This window comes from Physeter macrocephalus, chromosome 18, assembly GCF_002837175.3.
Source record: "Physeter macrocephalus isolate SW-GA chromosome 18, ASM283717v5, whole genome shotgun sequence".
NCBI classification, from domain to species: Eukaryota; Metazoa; Chordata; class Mammalia; order Artiodactyla; family Physeteridae; genus Physeter; species Physeter macrocephalus.
The window spans coordinates 6,334,599-6,353,226 of NC_041231.1; the positions used below are offsets into that span (position 1 = coordinate 6,334,599).

The following is an 18,628-nucleotide window of genomic DNA, read 5'->3' on the forward strand; positions in this document are numbered from 1 at the left end:
CGAGGCTGGCTCGACGCTACTGCGTCCCTACGTCATCCGCTCGACAGCCGTCTGCCGTGTGTCCCCCGGCTCCCAGCGGGGGAGCCCTGCGCCGGCTCCCTCCACGGCAGCCCTCACGCCCACGTGGCCACGCGGGTCCCCGGTCCGCAGCGCAGGGCCAGGCACAGGGCAGGTGCTGCAGGTGGCATCACCACCCGATTCTCACCGCATTCTGCCCCTTCCCCCCGCACCGCGCACTGTCCCTGTCCCGGGGCTCCCTGAAGGCACGACGGGGACGGAGCACCCGCCTGGCTCGGCACCGTCCCCCGCAACTGCGGACAGGCTGGCGTGGACCCTCACCACCGGCACGTGTCCCTCTCCTTCCAAAACGCCATCCCGGGCTCTGCCCTGGGCGGGAGATAGTCTGTCTGTGGCTCAGCTCTCTCGCTGCGGCTGGGGGGCGGGGGGTGTGCTACATGTGGGAGCCTGTCCCCGAGTCTGAGGAGGGCCCAGCCTCAGCTCGGAGCAGGTCCAACCAGGCGTCTCTGCCCTCAGGGGCCTGGGCCCGGGGTGGGGAGGACAGTGCCAGTGGACCTGAGCTGGTGTCCGTGGGAGTCTCTGCGCCAGTATGACACATGCGGATCACAGCACGTGTACCCAAGGATGGCTGGCCCTGCACCACTGCCAGCCAGGGGTGGGTCGCCGGCTCGGGAGAGGCAGCTCCACTGGGCACCTGGGGACGGTCCCCAGATCCCAGTGTCCGTGCTGGGAAGTGGGCCGCACGAGCAGGGAGCAGCCCCTCCCTGGAAGAGGCGGCAAGCGGTCTCCTCAGGGAGCCTGGAGCGGAAGGGCTCCGTGGACGCGCCCTGCCTTCCCAGCCCTGGAAACAAGGCTTCCTCCTCTCTGCTTTTTCCAGTAAAGCTCGAGGGGTCTTAAACGCCAGGGGCCCACGCTGCCCGTACCAGGGGGTGAGCGCCACGCGCTGCCCTGAGCACGGGGACGAGCCCCCGTGTCTGGCCTGGTCTGGTCTTCGTACTTCTCTCCGCCTCTCCATCCTGGGTCACCCCTTCCTCCTGGAGCCAGGCCCCCCAATCACTTCTGCCCCTGCCCCTCACAAGGCAGCCCAGGAGATCTTCTGGAGGCTCCATCGGACTCAGTCCGCCGTCCCTCGGGGGAACCCCGGCCTCTTCAGGCGTCCAGGCGCCCCGCACGCCACCCCCCAGTGTCCCCCCAGCCCCCTGCTTTGGGCCGCAGGAGCGCGCCCTCCCGAGCAGAGCCAACGCCCCTTCCACCTGGGACAGCCTTCCCCAGGCCGTCTCCCCCGCCCCCTTCAAGGCCAAATTCAGTGCCGCCTCCTCTGAGAAGGCTTCCTCCCTAGCTAGGCCTTGCGGACGCGTCTCTGTGCCCACGGGCAGAGGCGTCTGGGGCCTCCTTCCTGGCACTCGCACTCTCATCAGAGACAAAAAGGAGAAATGCCAGCCTGGGAGTGGGAACCAGCCTCCATGGCATTTTTGAAATACACGAGTGAGTCACCAACCTTCAGGTTCAGGACGCTGGACACGCGATTCTGCGTTACTAGCTTGTCCTGAAAAGCCAGAGGACCTACCCTCACATTCTCACCCCGCAGCAGTCGGGGGGCGGCCGTGGCAGCTCCTCTGTGGCCTGTGCCGGGCCCATTGGCTCCACTCATTTCTGTCACCCGCCCGTCCCTGGAGGCACCTGAGCTGGTGACCCGGCAGGGTAGGCATCTGAGCTTCAGCCCCTGTCCCAGCCCCCTAGGCCCAGGGCCGGCTCAAGTGCTGGCTGTGCCCACCGGACAGGGCTCGGTCCAGGCTGCAGCGCCCGGAAGGGCACAGTCTTTCCCTCTTGGTCCCCCCAGCAATCATGAGGAACAGCCAAGCGCCCGGCTGTGCACGGATCAGCTGTGTGGCTTCACGCAAGCATTCTGCCTCTCGGTGCCCGTCTCCTCATCCAAAAAATGGGGCAACAGCAGAACGCACTCTACAAGGTTGTCGTAACGCGCACGTGAGTTAACATGACACAGGACGCTTAAGACGGTGTCCGGCACGAAGCAGGTCTACACAGCATGAACCGCTTACTATCACACCACGGTCACCACCGCCAGGGGGTCCGCCGGGCACGCACGACAGCACCAGGCCCTGCCCTAGGTGTGGGGACACAGCCATGTACGGGTTACCTCTGCCAGGGCGCAGACTTACAACCGACACGTGAAGGACAGAGAGGGATGAGTGCAGGAGGTGCAGCGCAGGGACGGGGGACGAGCTGGGTCCTGGGGCGGGCGGCGTGAGAGGGGGCTTTGCTCAGGACCCACGTGGGGCAGGAGGGAGCTGGGGAGGAGCTGGGGGCTGTGCAAACCCATCCTCGTCTCCACGACAGGCAGTGGCCCTCAGGAGGCAGCAGGGGCCCCGTCGGACCCCGAGCCGGCTTCCTCCTGTGGACGCTATGGGCTGGACCGACGCCCCTCCAGCACTAGGCTGGGGCGGCAATGGGAAAAAAATGGCAGAGTTATTTTTTCTCTCTTCCTCTTCCCTCGTTTTCTAGGTTCATCCTAGTGTGGCTGTGAGGGTACAGCGGGAGAGAGGGCAGGAGTTGAGAGCGGCAGGAATTTATGAGCTCAGAGAGCGGCTGCCTTTGGTGGGGTGGGGGGAGGGGGCTCCCTTTGCCAAAACAATATTTAATTTTTTTAAAGGCGGCTACAAAGCCATGATTAAGCTCAGGGCCCTAAAACAAGCCCATAAAATCGAAAAATATTTATCTGGAAGGGTGGCAAGTCCAATAAAAGTTTTATGAATGTTTTACAACTGCCCTGTCAGGAAGCTGGCCTCTCACTCACCCCCCTTCTGTGAAAAAACAACACACACACAAGCACACTCACGGGCACAGACCCACACTCGTGGACACAGGCTCAGACACACCTGCACAGATGTACGGCCCACGCAGCTCCCGCTGGCCCAGGGCTCTCAGGTGGGCCTGGGGCTGCGGGGAGAGGACCCCGACCGGGGACCAGCCTGCACCCCTCAGCTTTGGCACGCGCCCTCCTCCTGTGCCGTGGGCCCCGCTGGCGGCTGCAGTGTCGGTCCTCCGGTGGACTCTGTGTGGCGGGGGAGGTGCACCCCGTTTTCCCAGGAGGGTCACCTCAAGGTCCAGGAGTTTGAAGGCAGCTTCCAACGTCTCTCCTCTGGCAGCCCCAGGGGCCACCGGAAGGCCAGAGACTGCCAGGTTTGTTATTCTTCATAATCCGGGAAGCGGGTGTCGGGACCCCCGTTTTAGAGGAAAAAACGGACATGCAAGGGCCTTGCCTAAGGTGACCCAGGCAATGGCTGCAGAGTCATAAGCCCAGCCTAGCCCTAGTGGCTTCTCCTGTCCTGAGGTAGGGGACAAAGGCCCCGCCGACCTCTCCTGCCGCATCTCCCACCGCGCGCCCTGCCTGTGGCTGAGCCACAGGGCGTTTGCACGCACCTGCCCCCCACGCCCGGCCACCCCAGTGACTGTGAGTCACAGGCCCGGTCTCACATGATGCTGCCTCCTCACAAGTGCTCCGGGCTCCTCCAGACCGAGGAAGCTGCGCGTTCCCTATCACCTGCCCGCGTCCTCCCCAGCTCCCGGCCCGTCTGGAGGTATGGCGCCCGCGAGGGCAGGGAGGAGCAACTTCTCCGGCCCCTGCGTCCCCCGTCCGAGCTGAGCCGAGGGCGCAGCACAGGGCAGGGAGTGGCGTGTGAAGGAGCCCGGCTCGGGTGGCTCCTCCGAGGTCCCCCCGGCCCTGGGCCGCCCATCCTGCCTCAGAGAAATCACCCCCCACCTGGGGCAAGGCCCAGCCCAGGGGCCACTTTCCAGCCGTCGGCACTTGCCTTTCCGACCACAGAAGAGACGGGCACCTGGGCGGGGCGGGGCGCCGGAACAAGGCACACGCAGGTGCTTCCAGATGCCGGCTCAGCCATCCCCGCACTCTCCCCTTCCTGAGGGAACATGACAGCCTCAGGACCTGTGACATGACCTCCTGGAGATCTGACTCCAAGCCACAGATGGGAGGCGGCTGCCAGCAGAGATCGGACGGAGCAAACCAGGGGCCCAGTTTCTGACTAAACGCTGGGGTTTCGCTTCACCCCCAGCTCTGCTCTGCAGGGGAGGATTCCTGCGGAGGCCTGATACTTAGGGCTGACCCTGGGCCTCTAAGAAACCAGGCCGAGGACAAGCTGCTCTGAAAGTCCAACGGCTGCATCCTTTGAGTGGCAAGAGACGGGCCATGGGGGAGGCGCGGGCTGAAGGGATGCGGGCTGAAGGGATGCGGGGGAAGAGAGGCGGGCGGGGCCTCACCCCGTTCCAGGACGAGACAAGCAGGCCTCCTGGTGCCCACCCAGGGAAGCGCTGCGAAGCAGGGAGACGTGGGAACAACCCACCCGTGCTCACACAGGTGACGGGGGCACGGGCTGCGGGACAGCACACAGCAGTCAGGTGAGTCAACTAGGACCCCGCCGGGGGCGCAGGTTCTGAAACGGAAGCAGCAAGGGCTCTAGCACCCCTGGGTCAGTGCGAGACCAAAACCGGAGCCACTGAAACCGCAGCAACGCCACCTCTGCTAGGGACACAACCTCGGGCAGGGAGAGTACGGGGCCGCACGGGGAGGGGGTGTCACCTGTGGGAGAGTGGTGGCGCTCTCGCGTCGTCCACAGGGTTCTAGTTCTTGAGAGAGAGACAGAGAGAGAGAGAGGTTTGAGCACATGAGGGGACGTTCACGTCTGTTTCATCTTGCTGGTTTCAGGGGTGTCTCTTCTGTTCTGTGCGGCCAAAGTTTTCCCAGGTTAAAAGCAAAATCAAATACTGATTAAAAAAAGAGAGAGAAGGAGGTACAGGGGACCCACCATGCTGTGGGCAGCCTGTCCACCGGGGACGAGGATGAGAGCTGCCTTGCGGCCCTAGGTGCTGCCACCACACGCGCTGCCCGAGACACGCCAGAGGCTCTGGACTCATCACTGGGACCCCCTGGGAAGCAGCACAGGGCCTGAGAGCCGTGATGGAGAGGCAGCGGGCACGGCGGGGACACGGACAGGCGGACCTCAGCCGGGGTCAGGGCAGGGGAAGAGGACACTCCTCAGCCCCCGGTTCCTCGCGCTGGAACTAGGCCCCAGGCCCGCTAGGCGCACGCCGATGGCCTCTTCCGGGGGGCCCCGCCCTCACCGGGGCCACGCGGAGGCCCTGGCACGGCCCACGTGGACGACAAGGGACCATGCCCAGGGTGAGGCTGGTCGGCAGATGGTTTCTGTACGCTGTGCCGTGTTTATGTTAATTGCAGATATTTTTAACGTATTGTGTTACTCCATCCGTCTTCGTGAACGGTCCGTCTTGTAAAATTCTTTTAATGATGTTATTTTTTCTTGCCTATCTTCATCATCTACAATTATTTATAATATCATTGTCTTTGTTTCAAATACTGGGTATAAACATTGTTGTAACAGTTCTTCGATGGGGTTCATATAATTTTTACAATTGCTTTGAAATGCTTCAATGGCCAAAGGGGAGGAGGTTGGCCATTCTTCTGGGGGAGAAAAGACACCCCAAGTGCTCCCCGCGCTTGGTGAAGGTCCCCCTCCATCAGGCTGGCTTCCAGGAGAGGCAGCAGCGGGTGGCTGGCAGCCCGAGCTGGCTCTGCACTGGGTTTCAGAGCTGCTTACCCCACGGACCGGGGGGTGAAAGCCACAAAGGCCACTGTCGGGTGAGACGCCAGCGAGAGAGACGGATGGTCTGTTTTCATTTTATAGGGATTTTCTGAAACCTCGACTTTCACCCCTCAACTCTCTCCAACCCACTTTTCTCCCAACCGAGCTGCCTTCCGGAGTCTCCGTGGCCAGCGGGTGACAGGACCTGGGGGAGGCCAGTGACCGCCTGGGGAGGGTCCCCTCACCTCAGGGTCGTTGCCCCGACAAAGCCGGCTTCGGGCCCCCGTGGGGCTGAAGTGGGCCGGGCTGTCCGGGCAAAAGGCAGCCGTCGAGTGAGCCGGCCCTCAGCTGGGTGGCAGCCGGCCAGGGGCTGGGGACAGAGGGCAGCCTGAGGCTCCCGCCCCGCCTGCTCTCCGGAGCCCGCTGTGAACTCTCCGGGGCTCCATGGGGGGCTTGCAGCCTCCCTGGTCCACCGTCCTCACATGCCTCAGATCCTGGCCTCCTCTGCCCAAACCCCCTCAGTGCCCCCGGCCTGCAGCGAGCCCGGCCAGCCCCTCCCGGGCCTCTCACTGAGCTCCCTCGCTCCCCTCTGAGCCGCCCGCCGGCTGGGGTGCAGCCCACCTGCCTTCCTTGGACGGTGCCGGCCCTCGGACGCAGGGCATGGGCCCAACGCGGGCCCTGGCCTCGGGGCTCAGGGCGACCCGTCCTCTCAGGCCCGGAGAAGGCCTCCAAGCCTCGGCTCCCTCCCGCGGTCTCTCAGATGGTGGTGGCCTGGGGGGGTCTGCCCCCGTGATACAGCTGGCCCGCCGGGGGACCGAGCAGCTGAGGGCGGCTGAGGGCGGGCCATGGGTCTGGGCTTAGGCTTAGGACCCAGCCGGGGCCTGGCACCCAGGATCTGAGTTGGGCGGGGGAGTCTCCATGCCTTTGGCCCAGAGCTGTGGACCACCAGGCTCATTCAATGAAATCTGCGTGTCAAAAGAAAAACAAAAAGGGAAAAAGTCTCCCACAGTCCCATCGATAATGTTTTCACCTGGTTTCTTCTTTCTTTTCTCTGCAAAGCTTCTTTGTACGTGGTCGAGAGGACATGGCATGGACAACTTCACGTTCTGATTCTTTTCAAAGATGACTCTGAACGTCAGCTCGGCTGCCTTCACCTGCTCACACCCACATGACCCACGCGGGGAGACGAGGGCTCTTCCAGGGGACACCACCACCAGATGCAGGGCGTGCTCCTCACCCCGAGTCCTCCTCCAGGGAAGGGCTCTGCAGGGCACTCCTGGGAGCGCCGGGGAGACCAGACAATGGACCGTACCTCGGTCTCAAGCCAGGGTGGACCGTGGCTGCGTGGGAGACGCCCAGTCCTCAGGGGCGCGAGATGAAGTGCGGGGGCAGCCGCACCTCCACAGCCAGCGTCCGGGCGGGTCAGCACGTGGAGAGCAAACGTGACAAAGGGCCAACAGGTGTGCAACCCGAGGAACATGAGTGTTCAATAAACTCTTCTTTCAACTTTTCCATACGCTTGAAGTTATTCAAAAACTTGGGAAGAAAAACCCTCACAAAAACCCACCTTCCAGTCGAGGAAACCGAGGCTCAGAAAGGTTCTATTCCAGCCAGGATTTCAGCTCGGGTCTGCTGGGCTCCAGAGCTCTTGCTCTCGGAAGGCGCCCTGCTTCCGACCTCCCCGACGGGCAGGGATGCCAAGCCCGCACAAACCCCAGCCTGCCAGTATTTTCAGTAGAAGCCGGGGTGGTCCTGGCGGGGGCCGCCCCCAGGGGGTAGGGTCCCAAGCACAGGTTCTTGAGGTTGCCCAAGAATCCGCTCCAAGCAGAGTCTGCAGGCGCGACTGGGTGGCTGCGGATGTGCGTGGGGAGAACACATTTTACAGGAAAAGAAAACCAGTTTCATTTTAAACCTCAGAGGGAACATGCAGCCCGGAGGCCCGTTGTCCAAAGGCCTATTTATGGGAACACGACAGGACCCACAAGCAGGAGTCCTTGCAGCCCCTCCCTTTGGCACCAGGTTGAGTTTCCACTTTCCCTCCTCACTGGGTTTCCAGAAGCCTCTCAGTGGAGCAGCGCCCGCTTCCATCTGGGGACTCCTGGGTCTGCTGGGCCAGGCGTCCAGATCCTCTGAGCCTCCACGTACCCTTCAGGGAAGCGGGGCAAGGGCTGCAGCAGGAGGAAGAGGCAGCACGTCAAGGGCCTGGACTGACAGAGGCCAGATACGGGGCCCATGTTTGAGAACAGGGAGATGTCACGCAAAGACCCAGATTCTCAGACTCTCTTGAGAAACAGGAAGACCTGACTCTATCGTGGCCGTGCCGTGTGGAGCTGAGTGGCGGCTGACCACGGGACCCGGTGGCCTCGGCCCGCAGCCCGTGCCCGGCAGGGCCTGTGCTCCCAGGACTGGGCGCGCACACGGCAGGCCATCAGGGTGGCTTTGCGCACCGGCCTGACCCTCACAGCCCCTCACAACTGGATGACTACCCCCATTTCACCAGAGGGAAATGGAGGCTCTGAACGCAGTGAGCTGCCCTCCTGAGCGGGGTCGGAACGTGGGAGGCCTGTGAGGAGGCGGCCCGGCCCGCAGGGTCCTCAGCTGAGCGACCACATCCAGAGACCACTGTCCGCCACCTGGACAGTGGCTGTTGCTTAAACTCCTCTTTCTTAAAAATAAACCACAGGGGGGCTTCCCTGGTGGCGCAGGGGTTGGGGGTCCGCCTGCCGACGCGGGGGACGCGGGTTCGTGCCCCGGTCCGGGAGGGTCCCGCATGCCGCGGAGCGGCTGGGCCCGTGGGCCATGGCCTCTGGGCCTGCGCGTCCGGAGCCTGCGCTCCGCAATGGGAGAGGCTGCGGAGGTGGGGGGCCCGCGTACCGCAAAAAAAAAAAAAAAAGTATCTGTGGTATATTCCAAAACCTCAGAGTTAAATGGAGGGAAGAATCATGGTAGAAACTGAAAAGTACAGTAAAGTACTATTCAAATATTCTTCTAACCGGCCACAACCATAAGCTATGGCCGGCGGGCCCGGAGCCTGTGCTCCGCAACGGGAGAGGCCGCAACAGTGAGAGGCCCGCGTACCGCAAAAAAAAATTAAATAAATAAAATAAAAATAAATAAAAAAATAAACCACAGGGACTTCCCTGGTGGCGCAGTGGTTAAGAATCCGCCTACCAACGCAAGGGACACGGGTTTGAGCCCTGGTCCGGGAAGATCCCACATGCCGCGGAGCAACTAAGACCGTGCGCCACAACTACTGAGCCAGCGCTCTAGAGCCTGTGCTCCCAACAAGAGAGGCCACTGCGATGAGAAGCCCGCGCACCGCAACAAAGACCCAACACAGCCAAATATAAATAAATAAATAAACAAACCACAGACAGCCTCCCCCGATCTTGTTTGCACGGCCGTCCACCCCGACCTGCTGCAGCCGAGCTGGAGACGGGACCAGGTGTGAAGCCTGCGGGGAGTCATAGAGGCCCAGCTCCAACCGCCCCCTCCTCCAGAGCTCGCCTGAGCTGCGGCCACCTCAGGGCCGGCCCTCGTGCTCCCGACGCCGCGAGGTGCAGGGCAAGGGCGTCTGCCCACAGCACTGCTTCGCCGGACGCTGGACCAAGCGGGCACGAGGCCAGGCCGGTGGTGGGCAGGGCTCCAGCCACGCTGCTAAGCTTGTCTAAAGGTCTTGTTCCCAAGGCTCAGTCTCCCTCCCTAAGACATGCGACGGGGACGCAAGCGAACACCTAGTCCTGAGCCCTGGACGCCTGGCTGGCGCCGGCCGGAGGTCGCTGCAGTCTCGTGGGGTCTCTGAGCTGGGCCTGCGGAGACAGGACAGGGCTCTCCTTGTGGGTGTCGGGACCCAGGCTGGGGCTGCTGCAGGGACGGCAGGACCCCAAGCAGCCCAGACCAGAGAGCTGCCCGTCTGCTGTGCGGAGCTGCGCGTGTCCTTAGGGACACTGTGAGAACAGGGTGGTGACACCCGGTGGGGGCGCCGAGAGCTGAGGCTGTGCTCCGCCCCGCGGGGAACCTCAGGACCATGCTGGCTCCCGACTCGGTGACCCAGGCCCGGCCCGCACGCCCTCCGCAGCCCCAGCTTGTGGCCCTTCCCACTGCTCTTGCTGTGCTTCCCAAACACGCCCACACACTCAGGCCTCGAGCGCGGCCTCCTCCCCTCCTCGTGCTTGGCCTGAGGAGGTCCACGGATGGGGCGGGACTCTGTTTGAACGTCCCCTCCCCCGGGAAGCCTTCCTGGGCTTCCGACGCACACGACACAGACCTCACGGTCACTTGTGCACTGCAGCACGCTTCTGCCGTCCCACTTCCCCTCCAGCCTTCCTTAAACCATTCTCCAGGGGGTCGTTTAAAACCACGAATCGAATGCAGTCAGCCTCTTACTCGAGACCTGCCTCTGGTGGACCTCCAGGCCCCGCGCCCCGAGCGGCCCCTGCCGCGTCGCCACGCCACCCCGTCCCTGCTCAGCTTGCTCACACCCTTCGGGGCGCTGGCCTCACAGCGCAGGCACTCTGGGTCGCTCCGAGGCACCGGCAGAGGCCCACCCGACGCCAGCGGTGCGGGGCCAGGACAGAGGCAGGTGTGTCCGGAGGGGCCGTCCCTGCCCAGCAACATCCTCCCACCATCCTGTCACCAGCAGTGCTGCCCGGTGGGTCCCCAACTCGTCTTGTAGGGCTTCTGGCCCCCGGGCCTTACAAACGGAGACGACCCTTTTGAAGGGAGCAGTTGTGTGAATGTGGGGCCTTCCAACCTTGAGGCCGCCCAGGACTTTCTGGGAAGGCTCCCTGGGCGTCAGGATGGGGCCGTCCCGCTAGCCCGTCTGGTTTCAAGGGTCAGGACCCTTGTCTCAGAAGCCAGCAGTGATGGCTCCGTAAGACGCTGCTCCCTTATTACGGCTCAGCTTGGACTCCTGAACCCGAGGCCCACGTGTCCTTCCTGAAATTCAAGTACGAGTCACAAGTCACTATGGCCAAACCCAGCCCAGAGGCAGGTTTCGTTTAGTTCAGACAGTTTTAGTTTTCAATCAGGAAATTTTCCATAAAAATTGAACCAGATGAAGTCTGATTCCTGGGCCTGCGTCCCATCGCGTGGGAGCAGCGAGGCCGGGGCAGCGGTCCCTGCTGACCGCGCTGCCCCCACTCCCTATCGCCTGCCACCGGCCTCTGACACTCCGGCTTGGCCCTGTGGGCCTTGCGCCCGAGGTGAGAGGCCCAGTGCACCTGGGCCTGCGGGCGGGGCAGGGGAGGACTCCCAGAGGGCTCCTCCGTCGCCGTTCAGGCCGGCTGTCCTGCAGAGCCAGCGCGAGGCCCGTACGCCACGCTCCGCGCCGCCCCGTCCGCGGTCTGCGGGCCCCAGACGCCCCCTGCTCCGGGGGCCGACAAGCGCGCGGCCCCGAAACCCCGGCTCCGGACCCGGCTCGTCCCCGACTTGGGCCAGAAGTCCCGCAGCTGCCCCGCCTGGCGCTGGACGTCCGGTTTACTGAAGATTCTTTCACAGTTAGCACTTCAAAAAGGTTAAAAGTAATTCTTTAGGGGAGGGATGGCAGGAAAAGACAAGCCGCGTCGGTGCGGGGCAGGGAGGCCGGGAGTGGGAGGGGTGGGACGAAGGAATCTGACCAGTTATATTTAATAAAAAGCTTAAGAGCCACAGACAGGAAGCAGACCTATTAAAAGGCAACACTGACCTACGGCAGGAATGTGAACTCGAGTTGCCCGAAGCAGCGTCACCACGGCCCCCTGCCCCACCCCAGTACCCGGGGCCCCAAACACGCCTCCTCCCATGTTCCTGCTCTGGGACACCCAACTCTGGTCTGCCTCGGGCTAGAGGAAGGGGAGCAGGGCAAGGTCGGCACGATGCCGTCCACCCCGGGAGAGGACACGGACGCTGCCTCCGTCCCTCTGTGTGGACCAGCAGGGCCCCGAGGCCTGGTGGGCGAGCGCCCGGGGTGGGCCTCTCCCCCCAGGCAGCTTGGCTCTCGCCCCGAGTGCCCAGAGGGCCCCACATGTGCAGGCTGGGGCCCTGGGGACCGAGCTCTGACACGGGCCTGCACGTGCTCCCTGGGGCCCAGTCTGGCTGAAGTGACGCCCAGGAGCGGCCAAGGGCCAGCGGGGAGGACAGGATGGGAGCCTGAAGGCCGGTGTTGTGGCTGGACTCCCACGGGCGCCCCTGCCTGCCCGGGGTCCCTCATCCGTGACGGGGCTCCCGCCTCGGTAGAGGCCTCAGGGCACAGTCCCGCAGCCCGGGCGCAGGAAGCGGGCCTCTGCCGACTGCCGCCCTCCCTCGCCAGGGGCCGAGGGGGACTCACGAGGCAACAGCTGGGCCAGGCTCTCAGGAGAGGACCCTGCTTCCCAGCCGGGCGGGCACCACCCCACACGAAGAGTCCGCCGGGGGGTGCCGTCCCAGGCCCCATGCCCACCAGATGCAGCCGCCGCAGCTTCCCAACCCCTCGCCCCGCAGCTCCAAGCAGGAGAGCCACACGTGGGTGTGAAGGCACGCGTGTGCACCGCACGGACCCGCTAACGGAAGCGCCCTCGGGCCTGTCCTCGCCTGCCCCGGGGCTCTGCAGGCCCCCGCTTCCGCCCCCCGCCCCGTCCCCAGGGCCTGCGCGTCTCCCTCTCTGCGAGCTCCCTTCGCCTGGTGTCCGTGGGGCCCCCTCCCTCCCTGTGGCCAGGCCCTGCTCAGCCGTCCCTCCTCCCAGGACCTCCCCGGCTGCCCACGGCCGCTCCTGCTCAGCTCACGGTGCGCGCCTCCCGCACGGGTTCGCTCTGCCCCCGCCCCCGGCCACGGCCAGCACACCTGGCGCGGCGGGACCTCAGAAGCTGGGCTGCGAGGGGTGACAGGGGCGGAGCTGAGGACGCCTGGGAGCTCTGTCCCAGCAGCAGACGCGTGCTTCGACCCCGCCGTAGACAAGTCCCACCTCAAACCGAGCTGGGGGCAGGAAAGGAGGGGGCAACGCACGTTCTGGAAAACCCTCTGACTCCGGGGCCGCGTGCCAGCCCCGGTGGTCTCCCTCACCGACCGTGCCCCTCGGAACCGCCTGTTAGAGCAGCACCGTCCTGTCCGCGCACAGGCCACGGGATGGTGCAGTGGGCGGTCGGACCAGATGCCGGGCCCACACCAGGCTCCTCCAGGACACACACTGGCTTTCCAGCCACAGGTGGCGGGACCAGAGCCATGATGCCATGTGGGCTGAGCCCGCGACGTTGGCATGGGCGGGCCTAGACCCTGAGCCGAGGGCCAGTGTTTGGGTGCCGTCTCCACCTTCCCCGCACGGCTCCCGTGAGCACAAAGAAATGACCACACTCACCAGGGATGTGGACCTTGAACTTGCCACTCTGGCCGAAGGCGCTGGCAATGACCCCCAGCTCCCCAGTGGACAGGTGCACCTTGAGCCCCACGAAGAGCTGGATGTTGGTCTCCTTTTTGAACAGGGAGCGGCCGATCACACTGTAGTCGTCCATCACCTGTGCCCGCACCCAGCCCCGGAGAGAGCATTAGTGCCTGGGAAAGGCTGGGCTGCCACACTGCACAGGCGGCCCGCCCGTGTCACGGGTGACGCCCGGCCCCGCTCGCCACTCCCCCCCGCCACGGACACCTGCCGGGCCTGGGCCGCACCAGGCCGGCTGTGGGCACTTGCTTGGCTGGACACGCTCAGCTCACCCACGAGGCACTTTCCCACCTGACAGATGGGAGGAGGAGGCACTGCCCATCCACGGCCACAGAGCCCACGGGCAGAGGCGACGGAGAGTCCGCAGCTGCCCGCCTCTGCACGGCTGCCCGCCCACCGGTCCCCAAGCTGGCAGCGCTCCTCAGGAAAGCCTTCACGGCACTGCAGGCCGAGGGGATGGCGCCCACTCCCGAGGCTGCCCCCCACTCTCTCCAGCATCCCCCGCGCCGAGGAGGCTCTGAGAACCCGGCCTCTGCCGTCCCGCCCGGCACAAGCACACGCGTCCCAGCCTAGGGCCCCTCCCTGGCCTGGCCCGCGTCCCCCCAGCAGACCGCGGCCCCACCTCTGCAGAGCCCCCATGGCTCTCCCTGCCGGAGCCCCGTTTGCCCTGGCTCGCGGCTGTCCGTGTGGAGGCCCAGGCTGAGCGGAGGCACACGTGTGTGTGAGGAAGTTGGCCTGGGGCAGCCCTGGCTTCGCCATGAGCTGTGTTCCTCTGGAACCTTCTCCCAAGGGCTTGAGCTTGGGGTGGGCGATGTCTGAGTCCCCCCAGCCCTGGCCTCCGGCGGCTCAGGTGCAGGCCTCCCTGGACCTGCCTGGCTCCTCAACAGGGCCTGTGCCAGGAAGGTGCCAGGCCTCTGTGCAGAGAGAAGGGAAGGGGGCGTGTGTGCACACGCATGTGTAAAGACCAGCTCCACCAGGCCTCAGAATGCCGGGTCCCGCTAGGGGGCCACGGGAGAGACTGGGGAGGCTTCCTCCGGCCCTCCCGGCCCCGTGCGCCGGCCTGGGGCAGCTGCATGCAGTCCGACCAGGCAGCAGCTCAGGCGGCCGCGTGGAGGCCGGACGTGCTGCCAGTGGTGGGACCTGCTCCCGGTGGTGGGACCTGCTCCCGGTGGTGGGACCTGCTCCTGGGGGCCCCCGGGGGCCAGGCTCAGAGACACCCTGCTTCTGCCCAAGATGCCACGGTGTGGCCAAGGGCCAAACGGATGGGTTGTTTTCAAAAGCAGAAACTGTCCCGTTTACCCGAAAAACCTTTTGGAAAAACATATCCTATTCTGCTTGATTCATAGCGCTAGATAAAAGGTACGTGCATTCCTCCTCTCCCCAGTGATGGATGAATCGGATACAGGCAACGATAAGAATAATCATTCCCACTTGCACAGCCCTTTGTAATTCACAGTCTCGTTCCCACACGAGAACGCCTCCTTGTCCTCCAGACTCACAGGGCTCCCCTCACGGGCCGGACCCGGCTCTGCCCTCCGCGCCGCACCATCTGCGGGTGTCCCCGCTGCCGTTGCAGGGCATCCAGCAAGGCTGCAGGGTGAACTGAATGGAGGCAGCTCCTCCGACCTCAGCACAGGGGAGTCGAGGCGAGCGGACGTCACCAGCCCCAAATGGTAAAGGGTGGCCCCATCGCTTTCGCAGGACCCCCATCTGTACCCTCCGCCAGGACGGCCTGCACGTGGAACTCTTTCCCAGCCTCGCCAGAAGCCCAGCCTGGTCCAGCAGGTGCCAGGACTTCGGCTGCACCGACCCAATGGTTCTGGACCAGCCATTCCACGCTCCCCGCAGCCAGAGGCTGGTCCCGAGGTCAGCCTGGCTGCTGAGACTGCCTGTCGCTGGGAGGAGAGCCCTCGGAGACCCCCGACCCCCAGCCCCTCGGAGACCCCAGCCTGTGCGGACTGAGGCACCAGTGGGTCCCAATGAGCCCTCGCAGAGCCCTTGTCTGCAAGGGATTTCCACGGCCACTTTGCAGAGGTCAGAGCTGAGCTCAGGGACGAGATCTGAGCAGGTCGCGAATGCCAGAGCCAGGGGCACCGTGGAAACTCAAACCCCAGCCGGCCAGGCCTCTGCAACGTCCCCGCGGGAGGGTTCAGGACCGGCGGGAGGGGCAGGTGCACATTTCTGCGCCCCCAGAACACACCCCTCCAGTAGTTACAGGGGGTGGGGCCGCGAGAGGGGCTCAGCAAACGGCTGCTGCAGGAGCCCTCACTGAATGACGCCGGCCAGAGGGGAGGCCCGTCTGCGGGAGGCCTCTGCAGGGCTGCAGGAAGATCAGAGGCGGCCTCTGTCCTGGGCTGCGGGAAGTGGTGGAGCTCAGCCCCTCCGTCTCTGGAACGTGCGTGCCCCCGAGGGTTGAGCTCTTCTGCAGATGACTCCTCCAGCCAAGGCAGAGACCTCAGAGACCAGACACACCAGCACACCCACCAAGGGAAGACCTTCTGAGACTAGACGGAGGCTTTCCCGCTGAACCCACCCCCGTGAGGAGGAGCCAAAGGCAGCGCGCGTGGAACCTGCGGGCGGCAGCTCCCCAGGGGCGGCGTGTAGCCGCCACACAGTTACGGCCACAGCTCCGAGGGGAACGTGCGCCGTCTGCGTGAGCCGTCCGCCTCGTCTCTCGGCCTTTGGTGGTTGGAGGCCGAGTTCCGCAAGTGCAGTCACCGCCGCTCACAGGGCCCGGGCCCTCGCCTCCACACCAGGCGAGTCCCCTCTGTCCCCGGCCTCCGAGCGGGGACTTGGCTGGCGGCGCACGTAATTATGTCGTTACACGTGTGTGTCTCTCTCAGGGCCGGCTGCCGTGATGAGGCTTGGGAATTGCCCAAGTGCTGAAGCGACTATTCTAATTCAAATTGCAGAAGTGGCAGCAAGGAGACACGGGCAGCTGGCTGTGAAGTGGAGCCCTGAGCAGAGAGGGCTGGCCAGGCCGGGGCCCTGATCCGTCTCCTCCAGCTCTGCAATCTGGGGCACGGGGCTTCTCTGAAGCTCAGGTCCTTCCGCTGCAAAAGGCTGTTGCTAGGATGGGGGGCGTTGGTGCTGGCATCAACACCTGAGACCTGGTAGCAGGACAACCGCCCGGAGGCCAGAACCTCGATCAGCAGAATATGAAGCTGGGAGAAGGACGGAGGCAGTACCTGCGGCGGGGGCTCCTCCAGCCCACCCAGAACCTCGAGAGCGAGTTACCCAGCCCTTGGAGGACGGGAGCCGGGGGAGACCTCTGCCGCGAGTGGGCCCTCGGAGTCACCGGGGACGACGACTCCCAGGCCCCTGGACGACGATGCCCGGCCTCATCCATCCTCTTCGGCCGCAGAAACCAGCTGCCAAGACTGCATCTTCCCCCCCCCAGCGCAGGGCGAGGCGTGTCTGATGCCCAAGTACACTGGGGGGCGACGATCAACCCCTTGCCATCTCCTGGTGCAAACCCAGGAACGGACATTAGCCTTCAAGTTGTTTCATTTGGTCAAGCGAGTTCCAGAGGCCCAGGAGGGGAGGCCTCGGGCGGCCAGGCTCTGGGCGTCACCCAACGGGGACCGTGCCACGCCCGCTCCCGGGCCGAGCAGGCCGTCTTCCTCAAAACTGGGCCTGCCCAGCACCGAGCGGGCACCCGGCCTGGCGGTGACGAGCCCGGCGGCCCACGGCCCCGACGCACGGAGCCTCCCTCCCTCTTTCTGCTCCCGTCACCAGGCACCAACGCGGGCAAAGTCCCTGCCGGTGCTGACGAGGAGGTACAGAGGCACCGTCCCCAGAGGCAGCTGCGTTCTCCTGGAGAAAAAGGGAGGCTAACTCTCTGCTGGGCGCTCACCGCGTGCCAGGCTCCCGCTTCACGCCAGGCCCTCGCGTGCGTGGTCGCGTCAACTCCCCATCAACTCCGTTAAAGAAGCGATGGGTTCCGGGGGTGGGGGAGGGGTGTGACTGGCCCCCGGCCGGGCCGAGGCGGCAGCACCTGCTCAGTATATCAGATCAGATCCAGGGCCAGCTCTTCCCACCGTGTCCAGCTGCCTTGACCCTGCATCTATGCAGCAACAACAAAGGCCACGTTCAAAGGGGGGCCAATAAGCATTTGGGCAGCTGAGGGAGAGTCTTGGCTCTCAGACGCTGTTTGGACAGCCGGAGAGAGGCCTGGGTTTGGGCCAGCACGCTTGGGCAGCCAGCGGATTTCCCCCGCGGAGGGCCTGCTCAGCCTCTGCCGCGGGAAGAACCTCTGTTCCTTGAGCAGCCTGGCAGCGGAGTGGCGGGCGAGGGGCAGCAGAGCCGGCCGAGCGGTTGGCTGGGCCGCGGCATTGCTTCCTCCAGGAGTTGGGGGGCCTAGCCTGCCGGACGGCGAGGAACCCGCGCTGACCAGAGGCAGCCCCAGGCCCGCCCGCACCCGGTGCCCCGGGCACGTCTAACGAGCCGTCAGCAGCGGAGCGGGGAGAGCTGGGAGCCGGCAGGCAGTGCCGCTTCAGACTTCAAAGCCGGCCAGTGCTCCTGGTGGCGTCTGCGTGTTTACCCTTGGTTGGGCAGAGGCCACAGGCTCCTCTTGCCATGCCCTCAGGCCTTCCCTGTCTGGTGCCAGTGGATGCCAGGCCCAGGGCGGCCGGCACGCCCGGCCTGACCCCACCACGGGGGAGAGAAAGGTGCAGCCATCTGGTAGCCTGGGCCGCCGCGCCGCAAGGGAAGTCCAAGGGAAGAGCACTGAGCCCGGCGCTTTCCGCTGGGAGTTCACACACAGCGGCCTCCCCTCCTTCTACCGCCCTGAGAGGTGGGGAGCACGGCCCCCATTTTTCCAGCAAGGAAACTGAGGGGAAGAGACTCACCCGACGCCTGGCCTGCAGGGGCCCGTCCAGCGGGCCTGGAGCCCGTGCACGCTGGGTCCCTGTGGCCTTGGCGGGAGACCTGCCATGCCCGGTCCTCTGCTCGCCCCCGCCCGCGTCCCCTGGCCGCCCCTGCCCAGCCCACCGGCCTGCCTGTGCCCGCCACGCTTTGGGCCCACCATGCACGCGAGGGTGCAGTGCTGTCTTCATCCCGGCGGCCTGGAGAGGTGAGTGAGTGGGAGTTGGTGCAACACCTTCGCTTTTCTAGTGACGTGGGTGGAACTACACAAGCTGCCGGGGCCGGAGGGCGGGTGGGGCGGCTGGGCCCGGGCTGTGGCAGCAGTCGGAGGCGTGGGGTGGTGCACGGCATTTACTGTCCCAGGCATGAGCCCTCATTTGCCCACCTCCATCCACGTGATTGATTGATTGATTGATTTTTGTTTGTGTTGGGTCTTCGTCGCTGAGTGCGGGCTTTCTCTAGTTGCGGCGAGTGGGGGCTACTCTTCGTTGTGGCGCACGGGCTTCTCACTGTCGTGGCTTCTCTTGTTGCGGAGCATGGGCTCTAGGCGTGCGGGCTTCAGTAGTTGTGGCTCGCGGGCTCAGTAGTTGCGGCACGTGGGTTCAGTAGTTGTGGCTCGCGGGCGTAGTCGCTCCACGGCGTGTGGGATCTTCCCAGACCAGGGCTCAGACCCGTGTCCCCTGCACTGGCAGGCGGATTCTTTTTTTTTTTTTTTTTT

At 64.7% G+C, this 18,628-nt stretch overlaps 1 protein-coding gene across 1 annotated transcript in view; it reads right to left on the reverse strand.

Moving 5' to 3' along the window:
- The window catches only part of LOC102978493 (selenocysteine-specific elongation factor), an 80,956-nt gene that overhangs the window by 9,096 nt on the left and 53,232 nt on the right, over nucleotides 1-18,628 (reverse strand). The window contains exon 4 of the mRNA XM_028479623.2: nucleotides 12,964-13,120. Within this exon, the coding sequence (XP_028335424.1) occupies nucleotides 12,964-13,120 (157 nt within the window). The remainder of the gene's footprint in view (nucleotides 1-12,963; nucleotides 13,121-18,628) is intronic.